The 25,234-nt window shown below is 44.9% G+C and overlaps 1 protein-coding gene across 1 annotated transcript; it reads left to right on the plus strand.

The window, feature by feature from the left end:
• The first annotated feature begins 549 nt into the window (after positions 1–549).
• On the plus strand, positions 550–22,778 carry LOC130126432 (F-box only protein 33). The gene is made up of 6 exons (XM_056295946.1): positions 550–1,386; positions 9,823–9,933; positions 11,040–11,200; positions 14,281–14,489; positions 15,587–15,884; positions 20,437–22,778. Exons 1-6 carry the CDS (start codon positions 701–703, stop codon positions 20,700–20,702), a joined length of 1,731 nt encoding a protein of 576 aa, XP_056151921.1. The 5' UTR covers positions 550–700; the 3' UTR covers positions 20,703–22,778.
• Positions 22,779–25,234: the final 2,456 nt, after the last annotated feature.

Raw genomic sequence — 25,234 nt, forward strand, 5'->3', positions numbered from 1 at the left:
CTATTCGTGGGTTACTAACTTCATCACTATTATATATATAAGTACACAGAGACGAGGACGCGGCACAAGTCTGATCTTTACTGACGGAGACGTCACACACCACTAGGCTCGACCAGTGTATTACAGAACTCAGTAGTGGTGACAGTCCAACACAATCGAGCACCGAGTGCTCGATCCAATACACCACAGATATACAGTGTATTGTAGCTCGGTCTGTGGGCTTGTATAATAAGACATCGAATACGGTAAAAAGTGAAAGCTGTACTAATCATGACACCGAGGTATATTCCTAATAAACCCGTGCAGAGTACCTCGGCGTGCACACAGCCACCCCACGCTGGGCAGGTTCATCCCTAATGCCCCTAATGCCTCCACACTACCCTTGGGGCTCCGCATCTGCGTTGCCGTAAAGGGGGGGGGGGGCGGCGCGTCTCTGCGGAGTGCGAGACGAGGGTCGTGCGTTAGCCCCGGATATCCGCTGCCCGGCGACAGCGCCGCCCCGCGGCGTACTGCGGTATGGCAAAAATAGCAGCGTCTCGGACGAAACCATCGGCGTCCGGCAGAAGTGTGTCATCACCTCACGCTGGAATCGCAGACGGCTAACGTCCCCGGTTGCGTTATAATTTTTTTTTTTTAAATCCTCCACACAGGAGTTGTCGTGCTCTTTCCACGTCGTCTAAAACCGGCGGCGATGTAATTTATGATATTCATCGTTTTATTCGCGTCCCCCGCCGCCGCCCCCCCCGTGCATGAGCGCGGAGTGGCGCGGGCCGGCGGTGCCGAAGTCAAAGCTGTGGCGCAGGGCAAGAGGTGCGCGTCAGTGAGGTGCGTGCGTAGCGTGCGTGTCGCGCCGGTTCGTTTTCTTCTAATAACGGTTTTGTTTTTTTTTAAAAAACAAAAAACGAAAAAAACAAAAAACACTCGTCAAACTCGTAAGTGGCTGTCGCGCGACGAGCTCGCCATGGCTCTGTGCGGGGGTGTCGGAGCCATGGCTTTGCCCAGCGAGCTGATCGTCCATATCTTCTCGTTCCTGCCCGACCGGGACAAACTGCGGGCCTCGGTCGTGTGCTCCCGCTGGAGGGAGTGCCTCTTCTACCCCGCCCTGTGGACCGAGCTTAAACTGCGGGTGGGGGGCGGCTCCGTCGCCGAGGAGACCCCGAGGCTGGAGTTCCTCATGCGGAAGTTCGGCTCCTTCGCCCGGGAGCTGCAGCTGGAGCTGTCGCCCGTGGACGGGTACCTGAGTCCGCTCAGCCGCGGCCCGGCTTCGGGCGGAGCGGACCGGCCCGCCCTCGACGGCGAGCCGGGCTCCTCGCAGCGGTGGAAGGACGCGATGGCGGCCTACTTGGACCAGATGCTGTGCGTGTTCACCAGCGTCCGCAACAACAGGTAGACGCCACCAAAAACGGCCCGTTTTTTGGGTGGGGGTGTGGGGGTTCTACTTTATTCGTGTATTTCGTCCCGAGGACCGCGTCGAATGCGGCTCCTGGTGCGCGCTAAAGGCTAGGCTATAAGTCGGCTAGCTAGCGCGGCTTTATTAGCCATAAACAAACGCCGACAGGCGGTGACGTCATTTGGCGTTTGACGTTGGCAAGCCAGCATCAAACTATATAGATATCAATGTGATGCGGTGGTGGGGGGGGGCTGCTGTGGGGGGGGGCGCGTTACACGACGTGAAGGCGCCCAGACGAGTAGGCAAATGGTGCCTCTCGGCGACGCCTACAGAGTTCACCCTCTGGCGGTGATGGGGTTGCTGATCTCCAGGCCGGTGGTAGGTGCAGGTTTGAACCGCTTTTCGTCGCGGTACTTGGGACGCAATTTTCCCCGAGCGGTCGTTTTATTTGTGGTTTATGGCGTCGGTGCGCCGTGAAACGCGAGTCTGCAGTTCTTTTGTAGTCGGGCCCCCCATTCTCTCCCGCGTCGGTTTTCATCGCCGGCGACAACAATGCAGCACGAGTGGCGCCTAGAGAATGCTTGGTGGGCTCGGACTCGCTGATGTCAGCACTTGCAGTTGTGCATATGGGTTTGGACTTCTCTATCTTGTGATTTAAGTCCCCTTTGACACAACTGCCGTCGGTCGGGACGTTATGTGTCTTAGGGGCTTTTATTATTGTTTAATGGTGCCATTGCCATGTGTTGACTATAAGTTTGTGCTCCTGCTTTGTTATTGTGTATTGTCCTGCAGCGATGTACAACATTCTACCCTGGGATCTGTAAGATGTCTGTCTATCTATCTATCTATCTATCTATCTATCTATCTATCTATCTATCTATCTATCTATCTATCTATCTGTCTGTCTGTCTGTCTGTCTGTCTGTCTGTCAAGTGAGCATTTTGTACCAAATATCTGCCCACGTGGCCCAGCTATGAAAGGAACTGCCAACCTTTTTTCAAAACTCCAAAGCATAGCTTTTCTTCACGTCCTTCAACATTGTGTCATTACCTACACTGCAGCACAGTGTTAATCCTGAACATACCCAGTGTTGTGCAGATAATGTTTTAGGGAACAGACGTGTAATGTGTGTGTACTCATCCAGACTAACTGGGGTTCAGGTGTAACTCGCAGCAAAATGGGCGGTTATCCGTACATTGGATATTGCAGCAGTAAAACATCTTTGGACCTTAAAAATTGAGTGTGTGGGCGTTCTTTCTTTGTGCTATTTAACGTGCTAACTTTTCTCAGGGCAGTTGGAGCTTTTAGCATTCTGGCCTTAGAAATTCAGCTTTGAATTTCTTTGTCTTATTGGCACTGTTGGAGAATATTGCGGTTACCGTCATTTGAGGACCCGTCAGAAATGGACTTGTGACTTATTTTATATTCTCATTCACTTTTTAGGAAATTGAGCTCATGGATGTTCTCTAGCAGTGCAGGGTGTGATTGGGAATACGCTTTAGGGATTTGGGTTTACCTAGCATGTTTTCGTCACTATCAGTTGTAGTGATCCACTTCTTGCTAAAAACATGGTGATAGGAGTTCCTTACTCTGGTGGATGCTGGTACATTCCAGAACTGTACCAGCAACGCATCCCTGTACTACTAGGTAAAGCCCTTAACTGGCCTCAGTGATAGAACCTTTTAGGATTTTGCTGTTGGTATAGAGCAACCAAAAATATGGGCTGCAGATAGTCCAAACCTGCTTCCAATCATTACAAACTGATAAAACTGAAGGAACAATGGCGCACATAATTTTCCCCGGCCATGTGTCTTGGCCAACTGAGCACGTGATTGCCTTGAACGTATGCTATTCTTTTTACTTGAATTGAAGCTATTTCATTCTCTAGAATGATGAACAAATAATTTTCCATCTGTCAGATCTATTTTCTGTTTTCCTCCTGCTCTATCAGATGGATGAAAAGCAAATTTCATATGGCTACATCAGTGCTATCTTTAAAAAAAATAGAGAGATAACTCGCTTTTCATTGCCTTCAGACACATGTGGCCTTGTTCTCATTGGTCCAATTTGTGCAATGTGACCGCAAGTGTGACTTGTGTTGAGTTCTTTGCAGAGGTGAAGTTTTGGCTAATTTCCTAGGTAAAGTGAATCATATTTAAGTTTACATTTCATAGTTTTGTCGCTGAAATGGATTACAGAGTTGGATGGACTTATATTTCAAGTAGGGATGCTGTGTACTGTTCAGGATATTTCAAGAAGGGATGCTGTGTACTGTTCAGGTGGCCTATACTTTTTGTCGGCTATCTACATGATCTGTTATCATAGTTTATTTTTGCAATTTACACTCTGTAAAAATATTCAAGCGGTGCATCAACCACACTGCCCTTGCTGGGGGAGATGACGATTCAAAGTCTTGAACTATTTGCCTACAGACCGATGGGAAGTTGCCAATTACATTTGGGAATCGAAAATGTAGGGTTTGGTACCTCATTCTGCTCAGAATCGGCAAAGTGACAAACAGGAATTAGAAATATGTGTGTGCTTGAAGTATACTCTAATATCTGCAGTGCTGGCAGTGACCAAAATAAAACACAAACAGCTGGATTTTGACCAAAAGAGAAATCTAATTCATGAAATGATTATGCTGAATTGAAAGTGCTGAACCCCACCCCTGATATGAATCCTGTTTTTTCATGTTAAATATCCCCCAACCAACATGTGATGTGCTGTGTGCACTACCTGCAGCAACAGTGACATAACTAAACAAATGTTGACAGAATGAATGACTGTTTAAAAAAAATAGGCTTTTAGTTCTCAACAGCTAGTTATTTTGTTTGGCTTTTGGAAGCAAATCCTACCTGGATTCAGATCTTTCTTTACATCAGTTTCAGTCATGAACAAAAAGAAACTAGTTTGTTTGTGATGGAGTATTTGTGCTCATTAATGTCAAGGATCGCATGGAAAATCATGTTCAAATTTTGAAATTTGAAGATAACTGAAAGTAAGTTGGCTCTTGAACAATCCTCACACAATCTTCCTCCTGGCCATTAAGTTTGGTTTTAAAGCCACAACCCTGAAGATTTTCACACAAACAAGTATTTTTTAATATATTTTCTGTTACTGGTGTATGTAAGTCATTAGCTTATCCGAGAATATGCGAAACATTAATGCATTTTACTGTAGCTGGGTAGAAATTAACCTGGGAAAACAATACTGTGTCCTGATAACTGTATTGTCCTATAAATGTGGAAGAATGATGGCAGGTAGTGGTGAGTTTGAAGAGTAATGACAATGTGGCTAGCATCAGATGTGGCAGGTTGGGGGGGGGGGCTGTTGAGAATGGAAGATGTGTCTCTATTGCTCAATAATTTTCAATTATAAACAATCTTTTTTATATATTTTTTTGGCCGCTGTTTTACTATATGCTGCATTTGAACTGCTTTGGTGTACTTTTGTAATATTTTTCGACCAGCAGTGTTGTCCTCGTTCGCAAAAACTGACTCGGCACATACTGGTTGCATGAAAGCCTCGCATTCGGCTGATCCTGTTTCCCCGCTGAGGAAGGCTGCCGACACCGAGTGCTTCTAATCTGGGACAACTACAAGTTATGCTAGATCTGTTGAAAGGGGAGATTTACAGTAAAATTGACTCTTCCTCTGACCTGCAGGCTGAAATCTCTTCAGTTAGAGAGGAGCTAAAACATATCATCAAGTTCTTGCAACAAAAACCTGACTGTCATGACCAGGCCATTGCTGAATTAGCCAGTCCAAAGCCCCGCTCCCTTTAGACATTGTTGCTAGGCCGGAAAGGTTGACAGAAAGAAACGTGGCCAATGCCGGTTCCATTTAGCCGGGTGCCGCAGTGTGTATTAGATAGTTTCTGGGGGTCAGACAATATAGCTTCAAGAAGCGGACAGCAAGGACTACACTATGCATTGGAAAGATATATTCGCGATGTTCACCTTTATGAACAAGGCAAAATGACATGACTTGAGGCTAACTCATTCCAGTCTCAATGAAAAAGGGAGAAGCAACACATTCTTTTTGTAGAGACCGAGGATGACAAGACTATCAGTTGACATTGCTTCTGCACTAGGTGATAACTTTTACTAAAGTAACTTTTCCCATTGGGATGCTAGACGTCATATATATATATAAATAACACCAGAAGTTACTTCGGGTGGCACATAGCCTTACAGAGATAATATAAATAAAGGCACGTTAGCCATGAGCTTTTCTGGCTAATGATAATTCATGTCATCTTAAAAATATGTCACCAGCCAACCTATATGTCCTTTTCCAAATCTCTTTAACGTTAACTCCTCTTGATTTAGCTAGCCAGTTAGCTAGCGTTTTGCTACCATTAGCTAGCTTAACATGTGATGTAATGTGTCTGTGAAGATTGTGACACCGCTGTAATGTGACTTTACATAGTAATGTTACCTTTGAACAGATGTAGGTGTCTGGTGATGGTGTTGATGTTCAGCTGACAGCGGGTTCTGCCGCACAGTCTAATCCACTCTTTACATCGCACAAAATTTGTTTTCAGATTTGGAAATGGAATGAACAGAACACATTCTACATGGTTAGGGTATTGAGTGTCACCTTTACAGGTCCCCCAGACACATCTTTTAACCATCTTCAGAATTTGGTTGTCTTTTCAACATAGGCGAGCCTAGCACATAGCACATCTAAGTATAACAGCAAAGGGGAAAGTTGACCAAAGTTCTGCTGGGTACCAAGCTTATTGGAGCAAAGAGCGAAAAGGGGCGTGTAGTTTCCACACTTAAAGCTCATGTAAAACTACTGACGGACAAATGCGATGACTTGGAGGGGAGATTGAGGGGGAACAATACAATATATGGTTGGTCGGGGTGCTGGAGGGGACTGAGGGCGCATGCCCAACCTAATTCATTGCCCAGCTGTTGAAGGACACCCTCGGCCTAGACATGATGAACCCCTGCTCGACCAAGCACATCGCACTCTTCGACCTAACCCCAAGGATGGTGCAACACCCCGGCCTGTTATTATTAGAGTACATTTTTTTCATGGAAGCAATGACATTATTCGTCGATGCTGCATCCAGCATAGACACAATCGTCAAAAAGGCCCAGCAGAGGATGTACTTTCACCACCAGCTCAACAAATTCAACCTGCCTCAGGAACTGTTGATTCATTTCTACTCTGCCATAATCCAGTCTGTCCTCTCCACATCCATCACTGTCTGGTTTGGATCGGCCACCAAACAGGACAGGGACATACTAAAACAGACAGTTACGGCTGCAGAAAAAAATCTTTGGTGTCAACCTGCCCTCCATTCAGGACTTATGTACCTCCAGGCTCAGGAAACAGGCAGGCAACCTCACTGCAGACCCATCACACCCTGGTCACAACCTGTTCAAACTCCTCCCCTCTGGCAGGTGCTACAGAGCGCTGTACCTCAAAACAGCCAGATATAAAAACCGTTTCTTTCCGCAGGCTGTCATTCAAATGAATGCTTGATACTGAGTCAATAAATCCAACCATGTTGTATATACTTTACTGTACATGTTGTATATACTGTACTGTACATTGTACGTATACTGGTACACTCTGTCATGTCCATCTACCTCAGGCATGTATGTAAGTAACCTGCTAACATCTATTTCAGCATGTCTGATATATTCTCTGCACCATTACGCTTTATCACCTCTTATTCCACCTGTATAAGTCAGTCCTTGTGTATATATCTGAAGATTATTGTGTTGTAGTGTTGTTATTCTATGTTAAGTACACTGAGAGAGCCACAAATCCGGAGTAAAATTCCATGTATGTGCAAACCTACATGACCAATAAACATGATTCTGATTCTGGTAATTATTGGGTTTTGCACACGTCTTGTTTGGGGTGATGCTTCAGCTGCAGCAGGTGGGGGTGAGTTTTTATTCTTGTTGTGAGTGCGTTTTGTGTTTGGTTTTGTACACCATCTGGTCTATGATGACTCCCGTCGGAGGCCGGTGTGCTATACAGGTATTTTATGTAGCTATTGTAATAAAAAGCACATGCACTGGTGTATATATATTAACTGTCCTTTTATTAAAAAGTTGTAAAGAAAGCAAGGGAAGTACATATAATAAAGCCTTGGAGGGCGGGAGTGGATGAATCTGGTTAAAGACATAATAACTGACCGTAAGGGACGCTCTTAAGAAGTAAAGCGAACATGCCCGCAACGAGGCAGGGATCATTTCATTGGTCAGCACACACCTGGCATTCTATTGGTTGGGGAATTTTACAGGATTATTGTAAAATTCTATCTCTTTCAGTGCATACCCATTTTCTCCCCCAGTATGTCTTTTGTAAATTAGATATTTAGTCGCTGAGTTTATTTGGGATAAGAAAGTTCCTTGACTTCATAGAGAGCTGTTGCAGAGGCTGAGTTCTCCTGGAGGTTTGGCTTTGCCTAATTTTAGGTTTTATTATTGGGCTGCCAACCTTGGAGTAATTCAGCTTTGGATCCATTTGGAGAGGTCACCTGCTCCTCCTTGATTGCTGCTTAGGGAGGCATTCTCCACTAAACCTGCCTCGCTGACCTTCACTCCTTAACTTTTCTTCCTCTCCTTATTCTAAAAATGCCTTAGTTCAGTCTACTTTGAGGATCTGGGAGCAATTCCAACGCTATTTTGTTCTACAGACCTTTTCTTTCTTAGCTCCTATACCAGCTAATCCAGGTTCTCAGCCCTCTCTGATTGATAGAGCGTTCTCCTTGTGGTCCAACTCTGGCACTGAGACATTTTTTGACAATACTTTTGCATCCTTTCAGCAGCTTACTGAGAAGTTCCCTTTACCCAGACAGAATTTTTTTAGGTACCTACAGATCCGCAGCTTTGTTTGTCATTTGAGCGCCCATTTTCCCAATCTCTTGGAGGCCTCACCTATTGACTCCATTTCCTTTCATAAAGGGTAGGATCTCATGCCTGTATGGTCTTGTCCACTCATTGCTCCCAGCCTCTTTTCATAACATAAGAACTCAATGGGAGGAGATCTCAGAGGAGTTGTGGGATGTCATTCTGCGTCAGGTTCACTCATCTATTTGCACTAGACATGCACTGACCCAATACAAAATCCTTCACCGTACACACGTCACCAAAGTCAGGTTTTCTAGGATTTATAATGATGTTGACCCTATGTGTGATAGACATCGCCAAGTCCCTGCTACCCCACATCCATATGTTTTGGTCATGCCCTTCCGAGAAATCTTTTAACTCAATTCCAGATTGTATTAAGACGCGATTTGAACCAGCGGCATCACAGCACTGTTTAGGGTTCCGCCTCACACTGCTGATTCCATCTGCACCCTCCCCCCCAATTCTTCATGAATCAAGAACATTTTGGGCTTCGTTGAAATAGAAGAGATTAGGTGTTCTATAAATGGTTCTTTTGCCAAATTTAATAAAACATGGGGCCATTTTTTTGCACATGCTGAGGGTTTGGTGTTGGCTGCTATTCTGAAGTAACAGCTTTAATTGAAGGTTTGTGACCACTTTTGTTGGGTATGGGATGTCATTTTTTTCTATCATGTGAATTCAGTATTTATCTTTAATTTTATATGGTGACCAACATATATTTTTGTCTATTTATGTTTACTTTTGATTTTAGTTTTGCCTTTACTGCATTATTCAAATATTTGTACTGCAGTCTACATACATGTTCTGTTTCAATGGCTGTTATACTTGACACTATTGAAACTTCAAACATTTTAGTTTTACATTTGTGTTGTTGAAAATCTGAAACAAGAGTGGCGCGGTGGTTAGCATGGTCACCTCACAACAAGAAAGTCCTGGGTTCAAACCCTGGGGTTGTCCAACCTTGGGGGTCATCCCAGGTCGTCCTCTGTGTGGAATTTGCATGTTCTCCGTGTCTGCGTGGGTTTCCTGCGGGTGCTCCGGTTTCCTCCCACAGTCCAAAGACATGTAGGTCAGGTGAATTGGCCGTACTAAATTGTCCCTAGGTGTGAATGTGTGTGTGTGTGTCGGTCCTGTGTTATGGCCTGGCAGCCTGTCCAGGGTGTCTTCCCGCCCGCCGCCCAATGACCCAGCATCCTAGCGACCCTGAGTGCAGGATAATGGGTGGATGGCAAATCTAAAACAAATTTGAGGAAAGAAAAAGAGATGTGGCAGGTTGTAAGGGGTCATAGAAGATTTTACCAACAACATCAATAGCTAAAACCCAGTTTCAACCTTGTTTTGTTAGTTTGATGATAGACAAATTGCTGTAATTACCATGATGTCCATAGGTGTCTGTAAGGTAAGACAGAATCAACAACCTTCAGGGTTGTAGCTTTAGTCCACAAAAATGTGTTCGGATGAGGATTTTGTTTCAGCACTCAATTCACCCCTTTCTTTCATTCTGTCCCTCACAATCCTCATCCCCCGCTCTCATCTCTGTCCCTCATAGAAACCTTCAGAAGCTGAGTCTGTTTGGCGACACCTGCATCCTCCACCAGGAGGGTCTGTTGGACAGCTCCTATCTGGACCAAATACACCAGGGAGACAAGAAGATCAAAGAGTAAGCTGAACCACGACTACTGTACTTTCCCAAATAGTGGCTGGGGCCACGCCACCCAGACGCCCCACAGTATTTGAGTTTTTGAAACACACACACACACACACACACACACACACAGCGGAGATGCAGCAGACCAAGTTCTTGGTCTCTTAACTCTTTGTATTAAGCAGCTGTGTAAAGTTTGACTCTACAAACTTGACGGGTACTCTCAAAGTCAAGATGTTTCTGGGAGGGGTGTCTGGGTGGCGTGGCGGGCTATTCCGTTGCCTGCCAACACGGGGACCGGCGGTTCGAATCCCCATGTTACCTCCGGTTTGGTGCAAAACGCCTCACTGTCAGGTGAAAAGAAGCAGCTGGTGACTCCACATGTGTGGAAGAAGGCATTTGGTTGTCTACAGCCCTCCCCGGATCGGCAGAGGGGTTGGAGCAGAGATTGGGACGGCTCGGAAGAGTGGGGTAATTGGCCGGATACAATTGGGGAGAAAAGGGGGGGGGGTCTAAAAAAGAAAAAGGATGTTTCTGGGGCTTTGCAGAATATCTTTGGTTGGTAATTTGGTGGTGATTGTTTGTCAAAAATGACCCACACCCTCCGGGGGGCATGGCGGTCTATTCCGTTGCCCACCAACACGGGGATCGTCAGTTCAAATCCCCGTGTTACCTCCGGCTTGGTCGGGCATCCCTACAGACACAATTGGCTGTGTCTGCGGGTGGGAAGCCAGATGTGGGTATGTGTCTTGGTTGCCACACTAGCGCCTCCTGTGGTTGGTCGGGGAGCCTGTTTGGGGGGACTGGGACTGGGGGGAATAGCATGATCCTCCCACGCGCTATGTCCCCCTGGTGAAACTCCTCACTGTCAGGTGAAAAGAAGCGTATCGGAGGAGGCATGTGGTAGTCTGCAGCCCTCCCCAGATCGGCAGAGGGGGTGAAGCAGCAACCAGAACGGCTCGGATGAGTGGGTTAATAGGCCAAGTACAATTGGGGAGGGAAAATCCAAAAAAAAATGTATTAGAAAATTAAAATAATGACACCACACTGACTGTTGTGAACTTGTGTAATCTTTGTCAGTTCACCTTAATCATTTTGCATCTTTCTCTTTCTCTCTGCAGAATTCAGCAGTTGTTCATGGAGCTGTTGTCCAACAGCAGACAGTTGAGGTGGTTGTCCTGTAGCTTCATGGTGGGCCTGGTGACTCCTTGTTCCCTAGCCTATGTTTCTAACCCCTCAGCAGGGACTCTGCAGCACCTTAGCCTACTAGACCACCAGATGGGTATGTATGTATGTATGTATGTATGTGTGTGTGTGTATTTGTGAGAGAGAGAGAGATTTTTTTTCTTCGTTGGTCCTTTGTTCTCCCTCTGTGCTATGTGGGGGGGGGGGTCACCAGAGGGCCCACGATATGATATTACCAAGATACTCAAGTCATGATATGATAGTACTGAGATTTTAAACATTTTGCAATATGCTGAGTATTGCAATACATATATTGCAATATATTGTGATTTATTACCTTCTTACAACTGCAAGTTATGTCCCCAAAGGAAAACTTTGTCAATATCTGTTTTCTCTAATAATATCAAAATTCTGTCTATTCATCTCAGTTCTATCATTTTTATTGCCGCAAAATGGGATTGTCAAGCAGACAGACTGACCAGCACTGTCATAAAAAAAAAACTGCCATATTATTTATATAATAAAGGATCGATACTTGGCATCCATGTATTGATACAATATTACCACACAAAATATCGTGGTATTACACTGTATCGATTCCCCCCCCCCCCAACCCTACTGTGCTGCTACCCGACAACAACTCAACCGGTCTTCTTGGCATCCATTTAGTTAAGACCAGTATATGGCTGACAAGCTGTCTGTCTGTCAGGATTTCTGTCTCGCCATCTCAACTGACCATACGTTACCTTCGTTTACGTTATGAAGATTCAGTTTTAAATTCTATCTTTGACTCAAATGGGAAGGTGGGTCTTAATTCATGTTTGGGGAGAGCTAGGAGTTGAACGTGAGCGAGATATTATCTTCCCTATTTGTTTTTTCTACTACTTTTCTGCTGAGACGCCACTCAGTCAGTTCAGTTTTATACTCCATTTTGATGAATTTTATCGTAGTTCTCATGTGTCATACTTTCTTAATGACTGATTACAGTAATTAGCAGGTCATTAACAGCGCCTTTTGTATGTATAACAATTTAAGATAGCCACTGCACTGTCGCGTCCCCCCTTCATCTCTGTTGTTTCTCCCTTATCTGATCTCTTTACAAGAAGATGGAAGATGGCGGCACAAATTTACGTTTACAGCAGCCTCACCCAGTACTGATGTGGGAAGACGGCAGCACAAATTCCTGTTTGCGGCAGCCTCACCCAGTACCGTCCATGCAGTGTCTTTGTCCACGTCCGCGTCTGTCTTTGTCTTCGTTTGATGGCTGGGAGAGCTGGTGCTGGATCGGCTAGGAGAGCTTGGTCTGCTGCGTCCTGTGGGCCCAGGTACCACGGCCCTGCCTGGAGCTGTGCCCGAAGAGGAAACACCGAGTGTGATCCCGCAGGACGCGGAAGCAGGGCAGGCTAAGCAAACTGCTAGCCCACGCAGACCAGCAGTTCTGATAACACCGAGGGCGGTCTGGCGGTGGCCTCGCCTAGCCTTGACTGTGTTTTTAGTGTCGTGTGGAGTGCAGGGAGCTGTGTTGAAGGTGTCTGGTTGGCAGAGCTGGCGTTTGATTGGCTGAGGGGGCCTGGTCTGCTGCGCCCTGTGGGCCCAAGGACCACGGCCCTGACTGGAGCTGTGCCCGAAGAGGAAACACCGAGGGCGGTCTGACAGGACGCTAAAGCGGGGCAGGCTAAGCTAACTGGTAGCCCATGCAGACCAGCAGTTCCAACAGTCAGCCTGGCTGGCGTTCGTTCTCCTGGGCAGAGATTTTTTTTTTTTTTAAGTTTAGATATACACTCACCGGCCACTTTATTAGGCACACCTGTCCAACTGCTCGTTAACGCAAATTTCTAATCAGCCAATCACATGGCAGCAACTCAATGCATTTAGGCATGTAGACATGGTCAAGACGATCTGCTGCAGTTCAAACCGAGCATCAGAATGGAGAAGAAAGGTGATTTAAGTGACTTTGAACGTGGCATGGTTGTTGGTGCCAGACGGGCTGGTCTGAGTATTTCAGAAACTGCTGATCTACTGGGATTTTCACGCACAATCATCTCTAGGGTTTACAGAGAATGGTCCGAAAAAGAGAAAATATCCAGTGAGCGGCAGTTCTGTGGGCGAAAATGCCTTGTTGATGCCAGAGGTCAGAGGAGAATGGCCAGACTGGTTCGAGCTGACAGAAAGGCAACATTAGCTCAAATAACCACTCATTACAACCGAGGTATGCAGAAGAGCATCTCTGAACGCACAACACGTCGAACCTTGAGGCAGATGGGCTACAGCAGCAGAAGACCACACCGGGTGCCACTCCTGTCAGCTAAGAACAGGAAACTGAGGCTACAATTCGCACAGGCTCACCAAAATTGGACAATAGAAGATTGGAAAAACGTTGCCTGGTCTGATGAGTCTCGATTTCTGCTGCGACATTCGGATGGTAGGGTCAGAATTTGGCGTCAACAACATGAAAGCATGGATCCATCCTGCCTTGTATCAACGGTTCAGGCTGGTGGTGGTGGTGGTGTAATGGTGGGGGGATATTTTCTTGGCACACTTTGGGCCCCTTAGTACCAATTGAGCATCGTGTCAACGCCACAGCCTACCTGAGAATTGTTGCTGACCATGTCCCTCCCTTTATGACCACAGTGTTCCCATCTTCTGATGGCTACTTCCAGCAGGATAACACGCCATGTCATAAAGCTCGAATCATCTCAGACTGGTTTCTTGAACATGACAATGAGTTCACTGTACTCAAATGGCCTCCACAGTCACCAGATCTCAATCCAATAGAGCACCTTTGGGATGTGGTGGACCGAGAGAGTCGCATCATGGATGTGCAGCCGACAAATCTGCAGCAACTGCGTGATGCTATCATGTCAATATGGACCAAACTCTCTGAGGAATGTTTCCAGTACCTTGTTGAATCTATGCCACGAAGGATTAAGGCAGTTCTGAAGGCAAAAGGGGGTCCAACCCGGTACTAGCAAGGTGTACCTAATAAAGTGGCCAGTGAGTGTATGTGTTAGTTTGGATATATGTGTTCTTGTAGTTTTTGGATGTGTTTTTGTGTTGCACTGCTGTGGGCTGGGGAACGATGTTTCGTGTCATTTCATGTGCGCAAGTGCATGAAATGAAAATGACAAAGTGTTTCTGATTCTGATTCCTTCTCTCTCTCTCTCCGCATCTCCCCAGCTCCACTCATCTCTCCGTCAGAGTTGGACCGGCTCTCTAACCTGCGTTCTCTCGCCCTGGACTTCTCTGACCTGACCTCAGAGCTGTGTGGTCTGTTGGCCTCTCCTCGCCGCACTCCCCTGCATCGCCTCTCCTTGCTGCTCAACGGTGCCGCCCTGGAAGTCAAACCCTTAGAGGGGACAGCTACTGAGGATGACTGGAAGGCTTTGGTAGTGTAACAATAATGTCAACATCAGTGGTGAAATGGACACACACACACACATATATATATATATATATATATATACAGATAGATAGATAGATAGATAGATAGATAGATAGATAGATAGATAGATAGATAGATGTCCTCATGAGTTTGAGCGACTTGGCATTGAGGCTGAACTGGATTGTTTAATGTTTGAAAGAATGCAGGTAATTGAAAATGAATGGTGTAGATTGCTGTTCATTGTTTGATATTTAATTCATATCTTGATGTTTATTGCACTCAAGCACGGTATGAAGCAGTCATACCTTATATGAAAACGCCCTAAAATACCAATTGGCTGATGTGAAGACCAGTGTTTGCTATTTATTCCCATTGCATATCGCTGATCTTCCTGCGAGACGGTGAAATTCTCCCACACGGCCGACATCTTCCTCCACTTTTATTTGAAAACAAACCACATGTGCACACGGCACCCGTTGCCCTCTTAGAGTTGCATCCAGCCAGTGGCTGTTTATGAGCAGTATTGCAGTACCACCTATTGGATCTTCTTCGAATCTGAAGCTGGGTAGGCTTCTGTTGCCCGAGTCAGACCGCAAATAACCAACACAACATTTAGCCAGCACAAAATTGATGCAGCGCAACAGATAAACATTCGACACCGCCATTGGTGAATGTCATCTATTTGCCAATAGGCTGATGGCAGTCAACTAGGCGAATATTGGCCGATACAGATATACAACCGGTAAATCGGTGCTTTCCTAGTTTTTTGTCTTGATTTTACTGTTTCAGAGAGAAAAAAACTTGGTTTTACTGTGATCTGCCGCATTGTGATCCACGATCTAGAAAAATGCTGGCTCTGAAATTCCTATCATGACCATGGCGGCATTCGGCCTGGCAGTATGGCTACAATCTCAAAGCGTTTTTGTTTTTTTACATTGATGCCAAAGGACAATTAAAATCAGAAGTTCAGATGATCTTATATATATAAAGGTAACAGCACCAGTAAGATCAAATATCTCTAGCCTCCAAGAGTCAAACAGTAGAGATGTGTGTGTCCCCTTACCTGTGAAGATGAGTTTGGGCGATCTCGTTCTGTCCCAGGTTCGCATGAGCGCCAACCTGCGTGTGTACATCATGGCGATGGAGGTGGACAGCTCAGAGCTCCTCAGGGTCCTAAAGCCCAGCCTGCCTCTGGAGCGCCTGCACCTCGACAGCTACAGGACCCTGGTGACGGACGCAGCCTTGGAGCTCATCTCTCAGCAGTACAACAAGACGCTGACTCACTTCCTGCTCTTGAGGGACGACACCGACTTTCCTGACCTGAGTGTCAACCGCAATGAAGACCCCTTGGTTCTCTTGGCGTGGAGGTGCACTCGGCTGTCCGTGCTGGTGATACATGGTGAGCCAAGCTAGTTTACTGGGGTTGAATCTGGTTCATACTGGCCCCCCCCCCCCCGAAGCTTTATACAGCTCACTGTTTTCAGTAATACATGGCGAGTTTAGGTTGTTTTGGTTGGATTTATTCTTTGCAACTCATTTAGTCTGCTGGTTTGCCCGTGCGAATGTTCATGATATCTAACAGGGTGTGTATAGCAGGTTATTCAGATCCAGATTCAGACAACTTCATTTATCCCAGAAGGGCAATTCAATTTCACAATCCACCCAGACCATTCACAACTCACAGACAAGCGGCAATCAGCAGTTTGTCAGAGACAAAAGACAGATCAGTACATGGGCAAGAGATGCACAATGGCGCCCTCGTGTGGCCGTGCATGCAGACACACGAGGTCCAGGCGAAGGATAAAAATTCACATAAGTTAATAGAATAAATAAATAAATGAAATATCCTAAGATGCATTGCACGTGACATTCCAATACTACATTCAGTGAACGTATAGGCTAACAAGCCATGTGATGGTTAGGCTGGTCTAAATGACCCGAACAGGTTTAGACTTGTCTGAATTTATAGGGTCAGGCACCATATCTCCTGCTGCCGTGGCATTTATTGAAAATATAGTTTTCAGTCTTGCTTATGAACACCTAAAAGCAAATTCATGTGCACTCAGGTAGCAGCATGCAGCTGTTCTGTGGACTTGTTTTGCTGAGCTTCAGGCCACGTTGTTAGTGGAGTTGGCGTTTCAGAGCCAGTGCCAGTTATTTACTGGTTTTCTGAATGGTTTGAAACTGGACGTTATGGGTGTTCCACTTTGCAGTTGCCACTGAAACGGTTATAATTTGTTCACAGATAATTACTCGGGGCTCGTAGCTCTGTGTAATTGTGCTACCTAGCAGATACATAAGCAATCAAATAGAGATTTTTTTCCTCTCTTATTTGCTGTGATGCACTGAAGATGCCATACTAATGCATTTCATCTGGCATTATTGCTAATTTATGTAATTTTCAGGAAAATTACGATTTAATGCTGTCAGCGTGGAAATTGTGCTTGTAACCTACAGTTCCTGAACCTGTAGCATGGTAAATAATGTTTATCAAACAGTACGTGCTCCTTTTCTTTTTACGTTGCTCTGGTGTCAGTGCCAACATGTAGTAGGCTAGTAGAGAACTATGATAATGCTGGATAGAGAGGCAGTGTTTGATATAAAGCCTACTCAGGAGATGACCTGCTTGTTATGTACAGTTGAAACCGCTTGTACTAATCAAAGTCATCACAGACGAAACAAAACATTCTTATAATAAAGCTAATCATTTTGGGTCGTTGATACATTGGAAATTTTTTTTAAAAATCCAAGGCAATTCAGGAAATCTAACGTCAAAATGTTTATTATTTCACTTACTCTCATGACACTGAGTGGCGCCATCTTTTCTCTGAAAATCCACCTCCGAAATCACCAAATAGCCTAAAGTGGCAGAGGCTTAATTTCATTTTTTATAAATTTATTTCTGATTTTTCCCTTTTTCTCCCAATTTAGTGGCCAATCGATCCCTATTTTAATTCAAACACCCACCCTCGTACTGCGTGCGTTCGCCAACTGCATCTCTCCGGCCGGCAGTCTCGAAGGAGACGCCTCGCCACTTTCGTGACAAGGCGACTCCAGGCCGAACCACTGCTTTTTCCGACACACCCAGAGACGCATTCACGTGACGAACACAGGCCGACTCCGCCCCCCTCCCGAAGACAGCGTTGCCAATTATTGCCGCTTCATCGAGTCCAGCCATAGTCGGATCTGACGAGACCGGGGCGCGAACCCCAGTCCCCAGTGGGCAACTGCATCGACACAAAGCCGATGCTTAGACCGCTACACCACCGCGGACTACCGGCTTAATTTCATTTTTAATAACTAATGAAGAAATAAAGGAATTAAAGCTCACCTGGAAGAAAACGTGAATGCTTTTAGTCCTCCCACTGAGCATTTTTCTATTGAAAAGACTTTGCTATGGTGAAATTTTTATTTTCATACGATAAATTATACTCATGTCTAGCATTACTCCGTAAAAATAGTGTGTTCATACGGAAATTGAACAAATTTGTGTTTTGTGACACGTTGAGGTTGTAACCACATTTTAGCTGGTTGAAAAGAGGGTGAAAAGAGGTCCTAGATGTTCGGACCGAATATCACCCATTTTGCAACTAGAAATGAACATGGAAATCCCAGTTGGCGCTCACTGGGCTATTTAGAACATGGGAAGTGGTGCACTTCAGGACACCTGTGGCCAAAATGAGTATTACAACAACAATCACTTGGAGAGGGAAAGATCCTAACCAAAAATTAAAAAAAATACATTTTTCACTTGCCTCTCAGGGCTTCGTATTTTTAGGCCCAAGCCGGGGCCTAATTTAGGCAATGCTGCCTGTGCCTGACAGTCTATTTTTTAAATTCCAATTTGAAGCAGCAGATATTTTGTTATAGTACAATAGCCAATAGCAGGCTGCTGTCTCTCATTCAGTTAAATTCGGTAAGATAGAGAAGTGATCTTTTTATTTCATTATACAGTATTTATTAACTGTAGGCATGCCGATTACATGGTCATCTGGAGGGAAAAACAGAAGTCCACTTGTAGCGATCAGTCGGCCTGGGGGGGTTTGAGCACTACAGGTGGTTTTTACTGTATTCAAATGTTTGTTTCAGCAAACAAATGATTATCAAATGAGAATAATTGTCACACTTTGCTATAGCAAAGTAGCCCTTTGCATATGCCACACAAGCTATAAGGTTGCTACGCAAAATATCAACCAACTACAGTCAGAATCAGAATACTTTATTAATCCCCGAGGGGCACATTGGGTAAATACGAAAAAATACAGCTAACATCATTATATATAGACACACAAATGAAAGGAGAAGAGTTAAAAAGTGGTTAATTCCATCACTACCCAACCCCACTGTGCTACAGACTGTAATCATGTCCCTGGGGTCTTCCGGAGTGGTAACTGTTTAAAAATATAACTGCTTATGGGATAAAGAAAATCTCATATATATATATATATATATATATATGTCATCATGGTTACAGGAAAATGCATTAAAATCTTTTCCTGTATCCGTGTTGATATTCCACTCCTCATTACTTGAGCACTCAACACCATTGACGGTTTCGGAAAAAAACGCTACATATATATATAGCGGGGTTTTTTTTTTCGGTAACTGACAATGGTGTTGATAAAAGTGCTCAACAAATGAAGAGCGGAATATTAAGTATTATTAATATCATTTTATATATACGCATATATAGAGAGAGATAAAGAGATATATAGATATATACTATATCCATACATCCATTATCCAAACCGCTTATCCTGCTCTCAGGGTCGCGGGGATGCTGGAGCCTATCCCAGCAGTCATTGGGCAGCAGGCAGGAAGACACCCTGGACAAGCCACCAGGCCATCACAGGGCCAACACACACACACACATTCATACCTAGGGACAATTTAGTATGGCTGATTCACCTGACCTACATGTCTTTGGACAGGGGATATTGAATTGAAGGCAGTACGGTGGCGCAGTGGTTAGCGCGGTCACCTCATAGCAAGAAGGTCCTGGGTTCAAACCCTGGGGTTGTCCAACCTTGGGGTTGTCCAACCTTGGAGATCATCCCAGGTCGCCCTCTGTGTGGAATTTGCATGTTCTCCCTGTGTCTGCGTGGGTTTCCTGTGGGTGCTCCGGTTTCCTCCCACAGTCCAAAGACATGTATGTCAGGTGAATCAGCCGTACTAAAGTGTCCCTAGGTGTGAAAGTGTGCGTGTGTGTGTGTGCCCTGTGATGGTCTGGCAGCCTGTCCAGGGTGTCTCCCTGTCTGCCGCCCAGTGACTGCTGGGATAGGCTCCAGCATCCCCACAACCTTGAGTAAGGATAAGCGGTTTGGATAATGAATGAATACTCTCTACTAGGTGCGTACTGTATTGATAAGGGTATCAATAGATATCAGTATTGATTAAATTGTAACAATACCTATCCCTCATCAGCAGTTATTTTGTGTGGCGATGTTGAGGATGCAGCCTGTGCTCCAGGTTTTAGCTGCAGAGTTAGAAGTAATACCTGGAGAACAGATTGCCTGTAAGGGAGGCCGCATCCTGAACACATCGAGGAGTTTTGTGCAATTTCATTGTTGTGCTTTTTGTCCCATGCACTTCAGTTGATGTTGACATTTTGCCAAATATTGCTGTCTCATCACTGCTTGCCTTCACAAGATGCTGCTTGACCTGCAGGCATTTTGTGCCACTGGAAGCCGGTCAAAGTTCCAGCTGGATGACGTGGGAGGGCAACTAGTTGATGGCATAAAACCCTAATCCCAAATACAAATTCAAATATTGTTCATTCTTTCCTTGGTGCCACATGACACAGTAGTTCAAAGCTGCCCACAGTAAGAGACAATTTTAATGCCCATTCCAGTAAAGAACCACTGTTAAAGCCTATTGAAACTAATAGAATTACCCACAATTCATTCAACTGGCATTCTTTTCTTCTTCTATTTTTCCCCTTCTCTCACCAGGCTACACAGTTTGGTCCCATAATCTGGTGGCCATCTCTCGGCTGCGTGGCTCCAGTCTCAGTTTCCTGGCCGTGTCTGCGGAGAGCATCGAGTTTGACCCAGACCAGTCTGCGTACGTGGAGGGCGACCCCCTCCGCAATCTGGTCAAGGAGGTGTCCCTGGGCCTGGGCCGGGTCTGGCACCCTTGTCTTGATTCTAACGAGGTCCTGTCTGAACCCACCCAGCACTTCCACCGTGAGCTGCAGGCCTTCAGTGTGGGCCTGTAGTCAAGGAGGACAAATCCTCATGACACAGCCTGAGCTGGGCCGAGACCAGGGTCAGACAAAAACCAGCCAAGCGTAAGATAGACCAGACCTCACCTGCCACACCTAAACCCCAGGCCAAAGTCAGGCCTAAGTAAGACCTGACAACAAAACGTAAATCACTCTATAAATTGTGTTGATGTGAACTGATGTGAACTGAACTGTATTGATTTTCTTTTATTCCAGTATTTAAAGTTTCTTTTTTAAAGTCTCAGTGGTTTCTTTTTTTCTTTTTTGAATCGAAGATGAGAGCCCCGTTTTCCTGCTTTCCCCCTTAATTACCCAGCTAGCCAAATAGCTCGAATAACAGTTATATGTGACCTTTTAAAGAGTTGTCCACTGAACTTAGATGTTGGCTCTTGAAGTCTTGAAACCAGACAGAACTTGTCTGGTTAACTGAGTCATTCTTCCTGGTCTGGTCGGGTCTGGTCTGGCCCGGCTCTGCTCAGCTCAGCCTGGCCCACAACTTGCATTCAGAGCTCGATGTCGCTCCCTTACCTTGGTATAACTTCCTGTATTTCAAGCCTCTGTATGATGTAACTTGGATTTCTGTTTCGTTTACGTCATCGTTTCTCCCTGCCCTGCTCTGTGTATAGAGTGATTTTTCTTTTGTTTCTGTGCTGTATCCCCCCGCCTGAATGGGGCCGGTGTGTATTTGAATCCAGCCGTAATTATCCTGCTCACAACTACACCAGGATAAGCAGGCTGGTTTGAGTTATTGGCTTTGGAGGCAGGAAAAGGAAAGGGAGGGAGAGGGCTCTTCGTTTGTGTTCTGACACATGCTACTAGCTTTAGTTGTGAAACTTGTGGAAACTTTTTTTTTTCTTTCCTTAAAAAAAAACCGTTGCTCTGTGTTGATCTGTCTGTCCGACTGCTCCCGTCTTAGGCGACTTGGAATTTGTCTGTGAACTACTCCGGTTGATGGGTCATCCCTCATACATAACGCACACACACACCCTCGGTTGAGCCATGGTTACTTCCTGCGTTGCTTCAAGAGAGCTACTTATGCACTTGTTCACTCATTGGACAGCCTTCCAAGCAGGGTGGGGCTTAAGCCCTAACATGGCTGACGATGGCTGGTGAAAATCAAAGGCAATGAATTTCACTGATCAGTTACCACTGTTGTTTCCTGGCTAACAGCTATGTCCGCGGTTGAGATCCATGGGCACCATGGGGTGACTGGTGATAATGTGTTGACTGCTCTTATGGAATGCCGGGCACTTCGCTCTGGTGTGGTTTTTGGAGGACATTGTTTTTATTTTTGCAGCTAGCAGTTTTGTTTTTTTTTTGGTCCTAGGCAAGGAACACTCACGGTGCCCGTTGCGACCCTGTCCAAAGTGTGTTTTAAAATGGCTATGGTGCCAAGTTCCCACCCTGCTCACTTGTTGACTGGAGCCTTGCCTAGTCAACTAAATGGGGAGCCTCGTCTTCCAACAAAGGGATGGGACTGAAGGACACACAACACACACACACCTTCTCTCACCACCTCACTGTTCTGTTCCTCTTGATCTGTCTTTAGCTGATAGCATTTTTTGAGGATGTACTTCGTGTTTTGGATCTGAATATGGCTGCTTTAGTAATTTTGTTTCTTTTTGCCCCTGTGTTTAAGGCAAGACTTTCTGATGAGCAAAGCTGGTTTTAGAGCTGTTCATGTGAAATTTGTAACTCCTGTCAAGCACGTCGGTTCTTTTCAGAGGAGAATGTAAAACATCTGCAGACGACAGAGCTCTAACTCAAAGTAAGAGAACGGGCACGTATCATGTGAAGCGCTCTAATATATTAAGTGTAGTATGGGGTTGTGTGTTTATTATAAATAGCTAAACGTTTTTCATTCCAAAATGCTATATAGTACAGTCTTTGAGAAACACCTCGAACCCTAATATTTAAAAAAAAAAAATCAGCTAGGCTCATGCTAATAATTTCCAGTATTTTGTTGTGCTAGGATCTCGAGAGAACAAACTCATTTGCATGAATTTTACAATCATGCCAGAAATCATTCAGCTGGCAGGTGGCTGTTTTTTTTTCTTCCCTCCATCTTTATTTTTCTCCTGCAGTGGTGGACTTTTTTTTTTAGTCATCAAATTGATTCTTCATCAGAGTGAACAGGTTGTAAAATACAGTCAGTTTAACACTGCACTGTCATCCTTCGTCTGTCAGCCAGCCAGTCAGTCAGTCCATTCAGGACTATCTTATAGAGGGCTACGGCACAAGAATATTTCTCAGAGAAACTTGGCAGAGGTGCAACCTCACATCAAGCACTCTGCCATCACAGTCAGAGCCATGGAATAAGTGAGTTTGGACATCGGTCTCTAGTGGTGTTGGTTGTTACAGTCCTTACTCCAAGACATAACTCCTGATTATAAACTAACAAACTCTATTGAACCTTCCTGCCTCATCACATTTTCACCGCCAGCAGCAGCAGGTTGCAGAGTGACGAGTCTGACAGCCTGTTATATTGTACGGCCAAACTCTCATCTGGCGGCTCTGGCTAAAGTCATTTTTCTGTTGCAGACATTTCCTCTTTGTCAGTCTCAGGTAGACTTTAAAAATCAGTGACCAAGGCAGTAATGTGATGAGGATGTGTGAAACAATCAGCTGTTCTTCTGTTAGTGTAGAAAAATTATCTTATTTTCTCCTGAGTCACAGTTGCCTTGGAAATACCCCGTTGTTTCCTGGATTCAGTTTTTGTTGATGATATTTTTGATGATATTGCCATCGAACAGACCCCCGCTCATTCTTGCTGAGTGGGTGTGGTATTGGGGTCAGCGAACCTAGTCGTACATTTGTTTTCAAAGATTAAGGTTGGTAAGAAGAATGGCAAAACCAAGCTGCTTGTTGCACGTATTATATCTCTGGTAGATAGATGCAGGGGACATGGCATGGCTGTAAGGGAAGAACAATGCTGTTTAAAGGCCCGCCGGTCACAATTACTATTTGAACAGAGTTCATTTACTTTTCTGGAGAGCATAGTCTTTCCTCTGCCACAAAGAAACTTGGCTTATGCTAGCTAGCTAGCATATATAAGCTAGCTAGCATATAGTGAAGTCATTTGTAAGCGTGTTAGAGTGTAAATTCAGTCACAACAGCCATTGTGTTACTGTCTGATTCAAACCTTTTGACATGTTTACATCTTCCTCAGAAGCTCTTTCAACTACATCATAACATGGAGTGATGTGCATGTAAACACATTATGTCATGTGGGCGGCTTGTGCTGGATAGTGACAATAGAAGATTATGGCCAAACACAAGTCTTCTAGGTTGTAAGATTCAGCAACTTGCCATCTTGTTCTCCGGACAGTGAGGTTGAATCAAAATTTCGATGGGTGGGGGGCATTTTTTTTTAAGACAGTGGACATTCTGGAGCCATTGGGCTTCAGGGCACATAAGCCCTGTGATTAAATGCTTTTTGCTTTGCAATCTGTGGCAGATTTTCCTACCCAAATTGTTTCAAAATTATTTTCCTATACATATTACTTCAAAACGATGTTTAAGTTGTTGGCGCTACAGCTTTTGAAGTGAGGGCCAACTGAAATTCTACCAGGTAAGATGTGGAATTGAAGAACTAAGACTCCTAATGACAGACATAGAAGCAGCGGTTTTTTTACAGTGTACTACTGGGCTCTCTTTGTCCAACAAAAACTCTGGACCAAGTACTGAGCCCATGGTCACCCAGCGTCCATGATGTTGTCAAGTGAGCTTGGTGACGGTATAGCCACAGTCCCCGGACTGATAATCAGTGGACCTTGGTTCACATCTCAGGATTTATGCACTTTGGTACCAAGAGTCTCTTTTGATGGCTGTTTTTGGCTATAAATGGGGCCATACACACGCACACGTACGCGTATTTAGGAGGGAAAATTGCATACCACACAATGCGCTCAAACGATAATTTGTTGATTCTATCCTTTCTTCTTCCTCCCTTCCTTTCCATCCTGGCTTTCTCATCCCTTTCTTTGAAAGAGGTCAAATTCGTTCTTGTGAGAGAGTTTTAATGCTGATTTTATATACTTGTAGGTATTGTGTAAAATAAACGAACTGCTAATGGAGGCTGTGGGGTGGGTGTGGGGGCAACCTACTCTAGAATGTAATGAGAAGCTAGCTATTCTGCTAAGCTAACCGCCACTTTAAACATACATGTATCAAGCCCACTCCCCCTCCAGCTGTGTTTCTGTCCAGATGTGATTGGTTCTTCACACGGATGTGGGCAGGCTGTGATGTTTTTCTGTCTTTGAGTACTTCTTGAAAGAAAATCAGGATGTTGTGTGTAAATATGCATGACACCGGAGAGGCACTGAAGTGTAATCCGTGGTTTTGGATAATAGTCGTTGTTTTCCACTTAAACGCACCAAAGGAGTTCAGGGAGAGCTCTGTGTTTTAAAATAGACAGATATACCAATGGGAGAGAAGTGGTAAGACTAAAATGCCACCCAGAAAATGATGTGTAGGCAACTTTTCTGTGGCAGTGTGGACAGACAACGTTCATTTTAAAAGATTGA

The sequence above is a fragment of the Lampris incognitus genome, chromosome 16, assembly GCF_029633865.1.
Source record: "Lampris incognitus isolate fLamInc1 chromosome 16, fLamInc1.hap2, whole genome shotgun sequence".
NCBI classification, from domain to species: Eukaryota; Metazoa; Chordata; class Actinopteri; order Lampriformes; family Lampridae; genus Lampris; species Lampris incognitus.

What these genes read in the sequence shown, in the direction of transcription:
- LOC130126432 (XM_056295946.1), top strand. Translation starts at nt 701, where the DNA reads ATGATATTCATCGTTTTATTCGCGTCCCCCGCCGCCGCCCCCCCCGTG. An exon ending in CCTACTAGACCACCAGATGG is followed by an intron (nt 11,201 to 14,280) that starts GTATGTATGTAT and finishes GCATCTCCCCAG; the next exon opens with CTCCACTCATCTCTCCGTCA. An exon ending in AGGATGACTGGAAGGCTTTG is followed by an intron (nt 14,490 to 15,586) that starts GTAGTGTAACAA and finishes GTTCTGTCCCAG; the next exon opens with GTTCGCATGAGCGCCAACCT.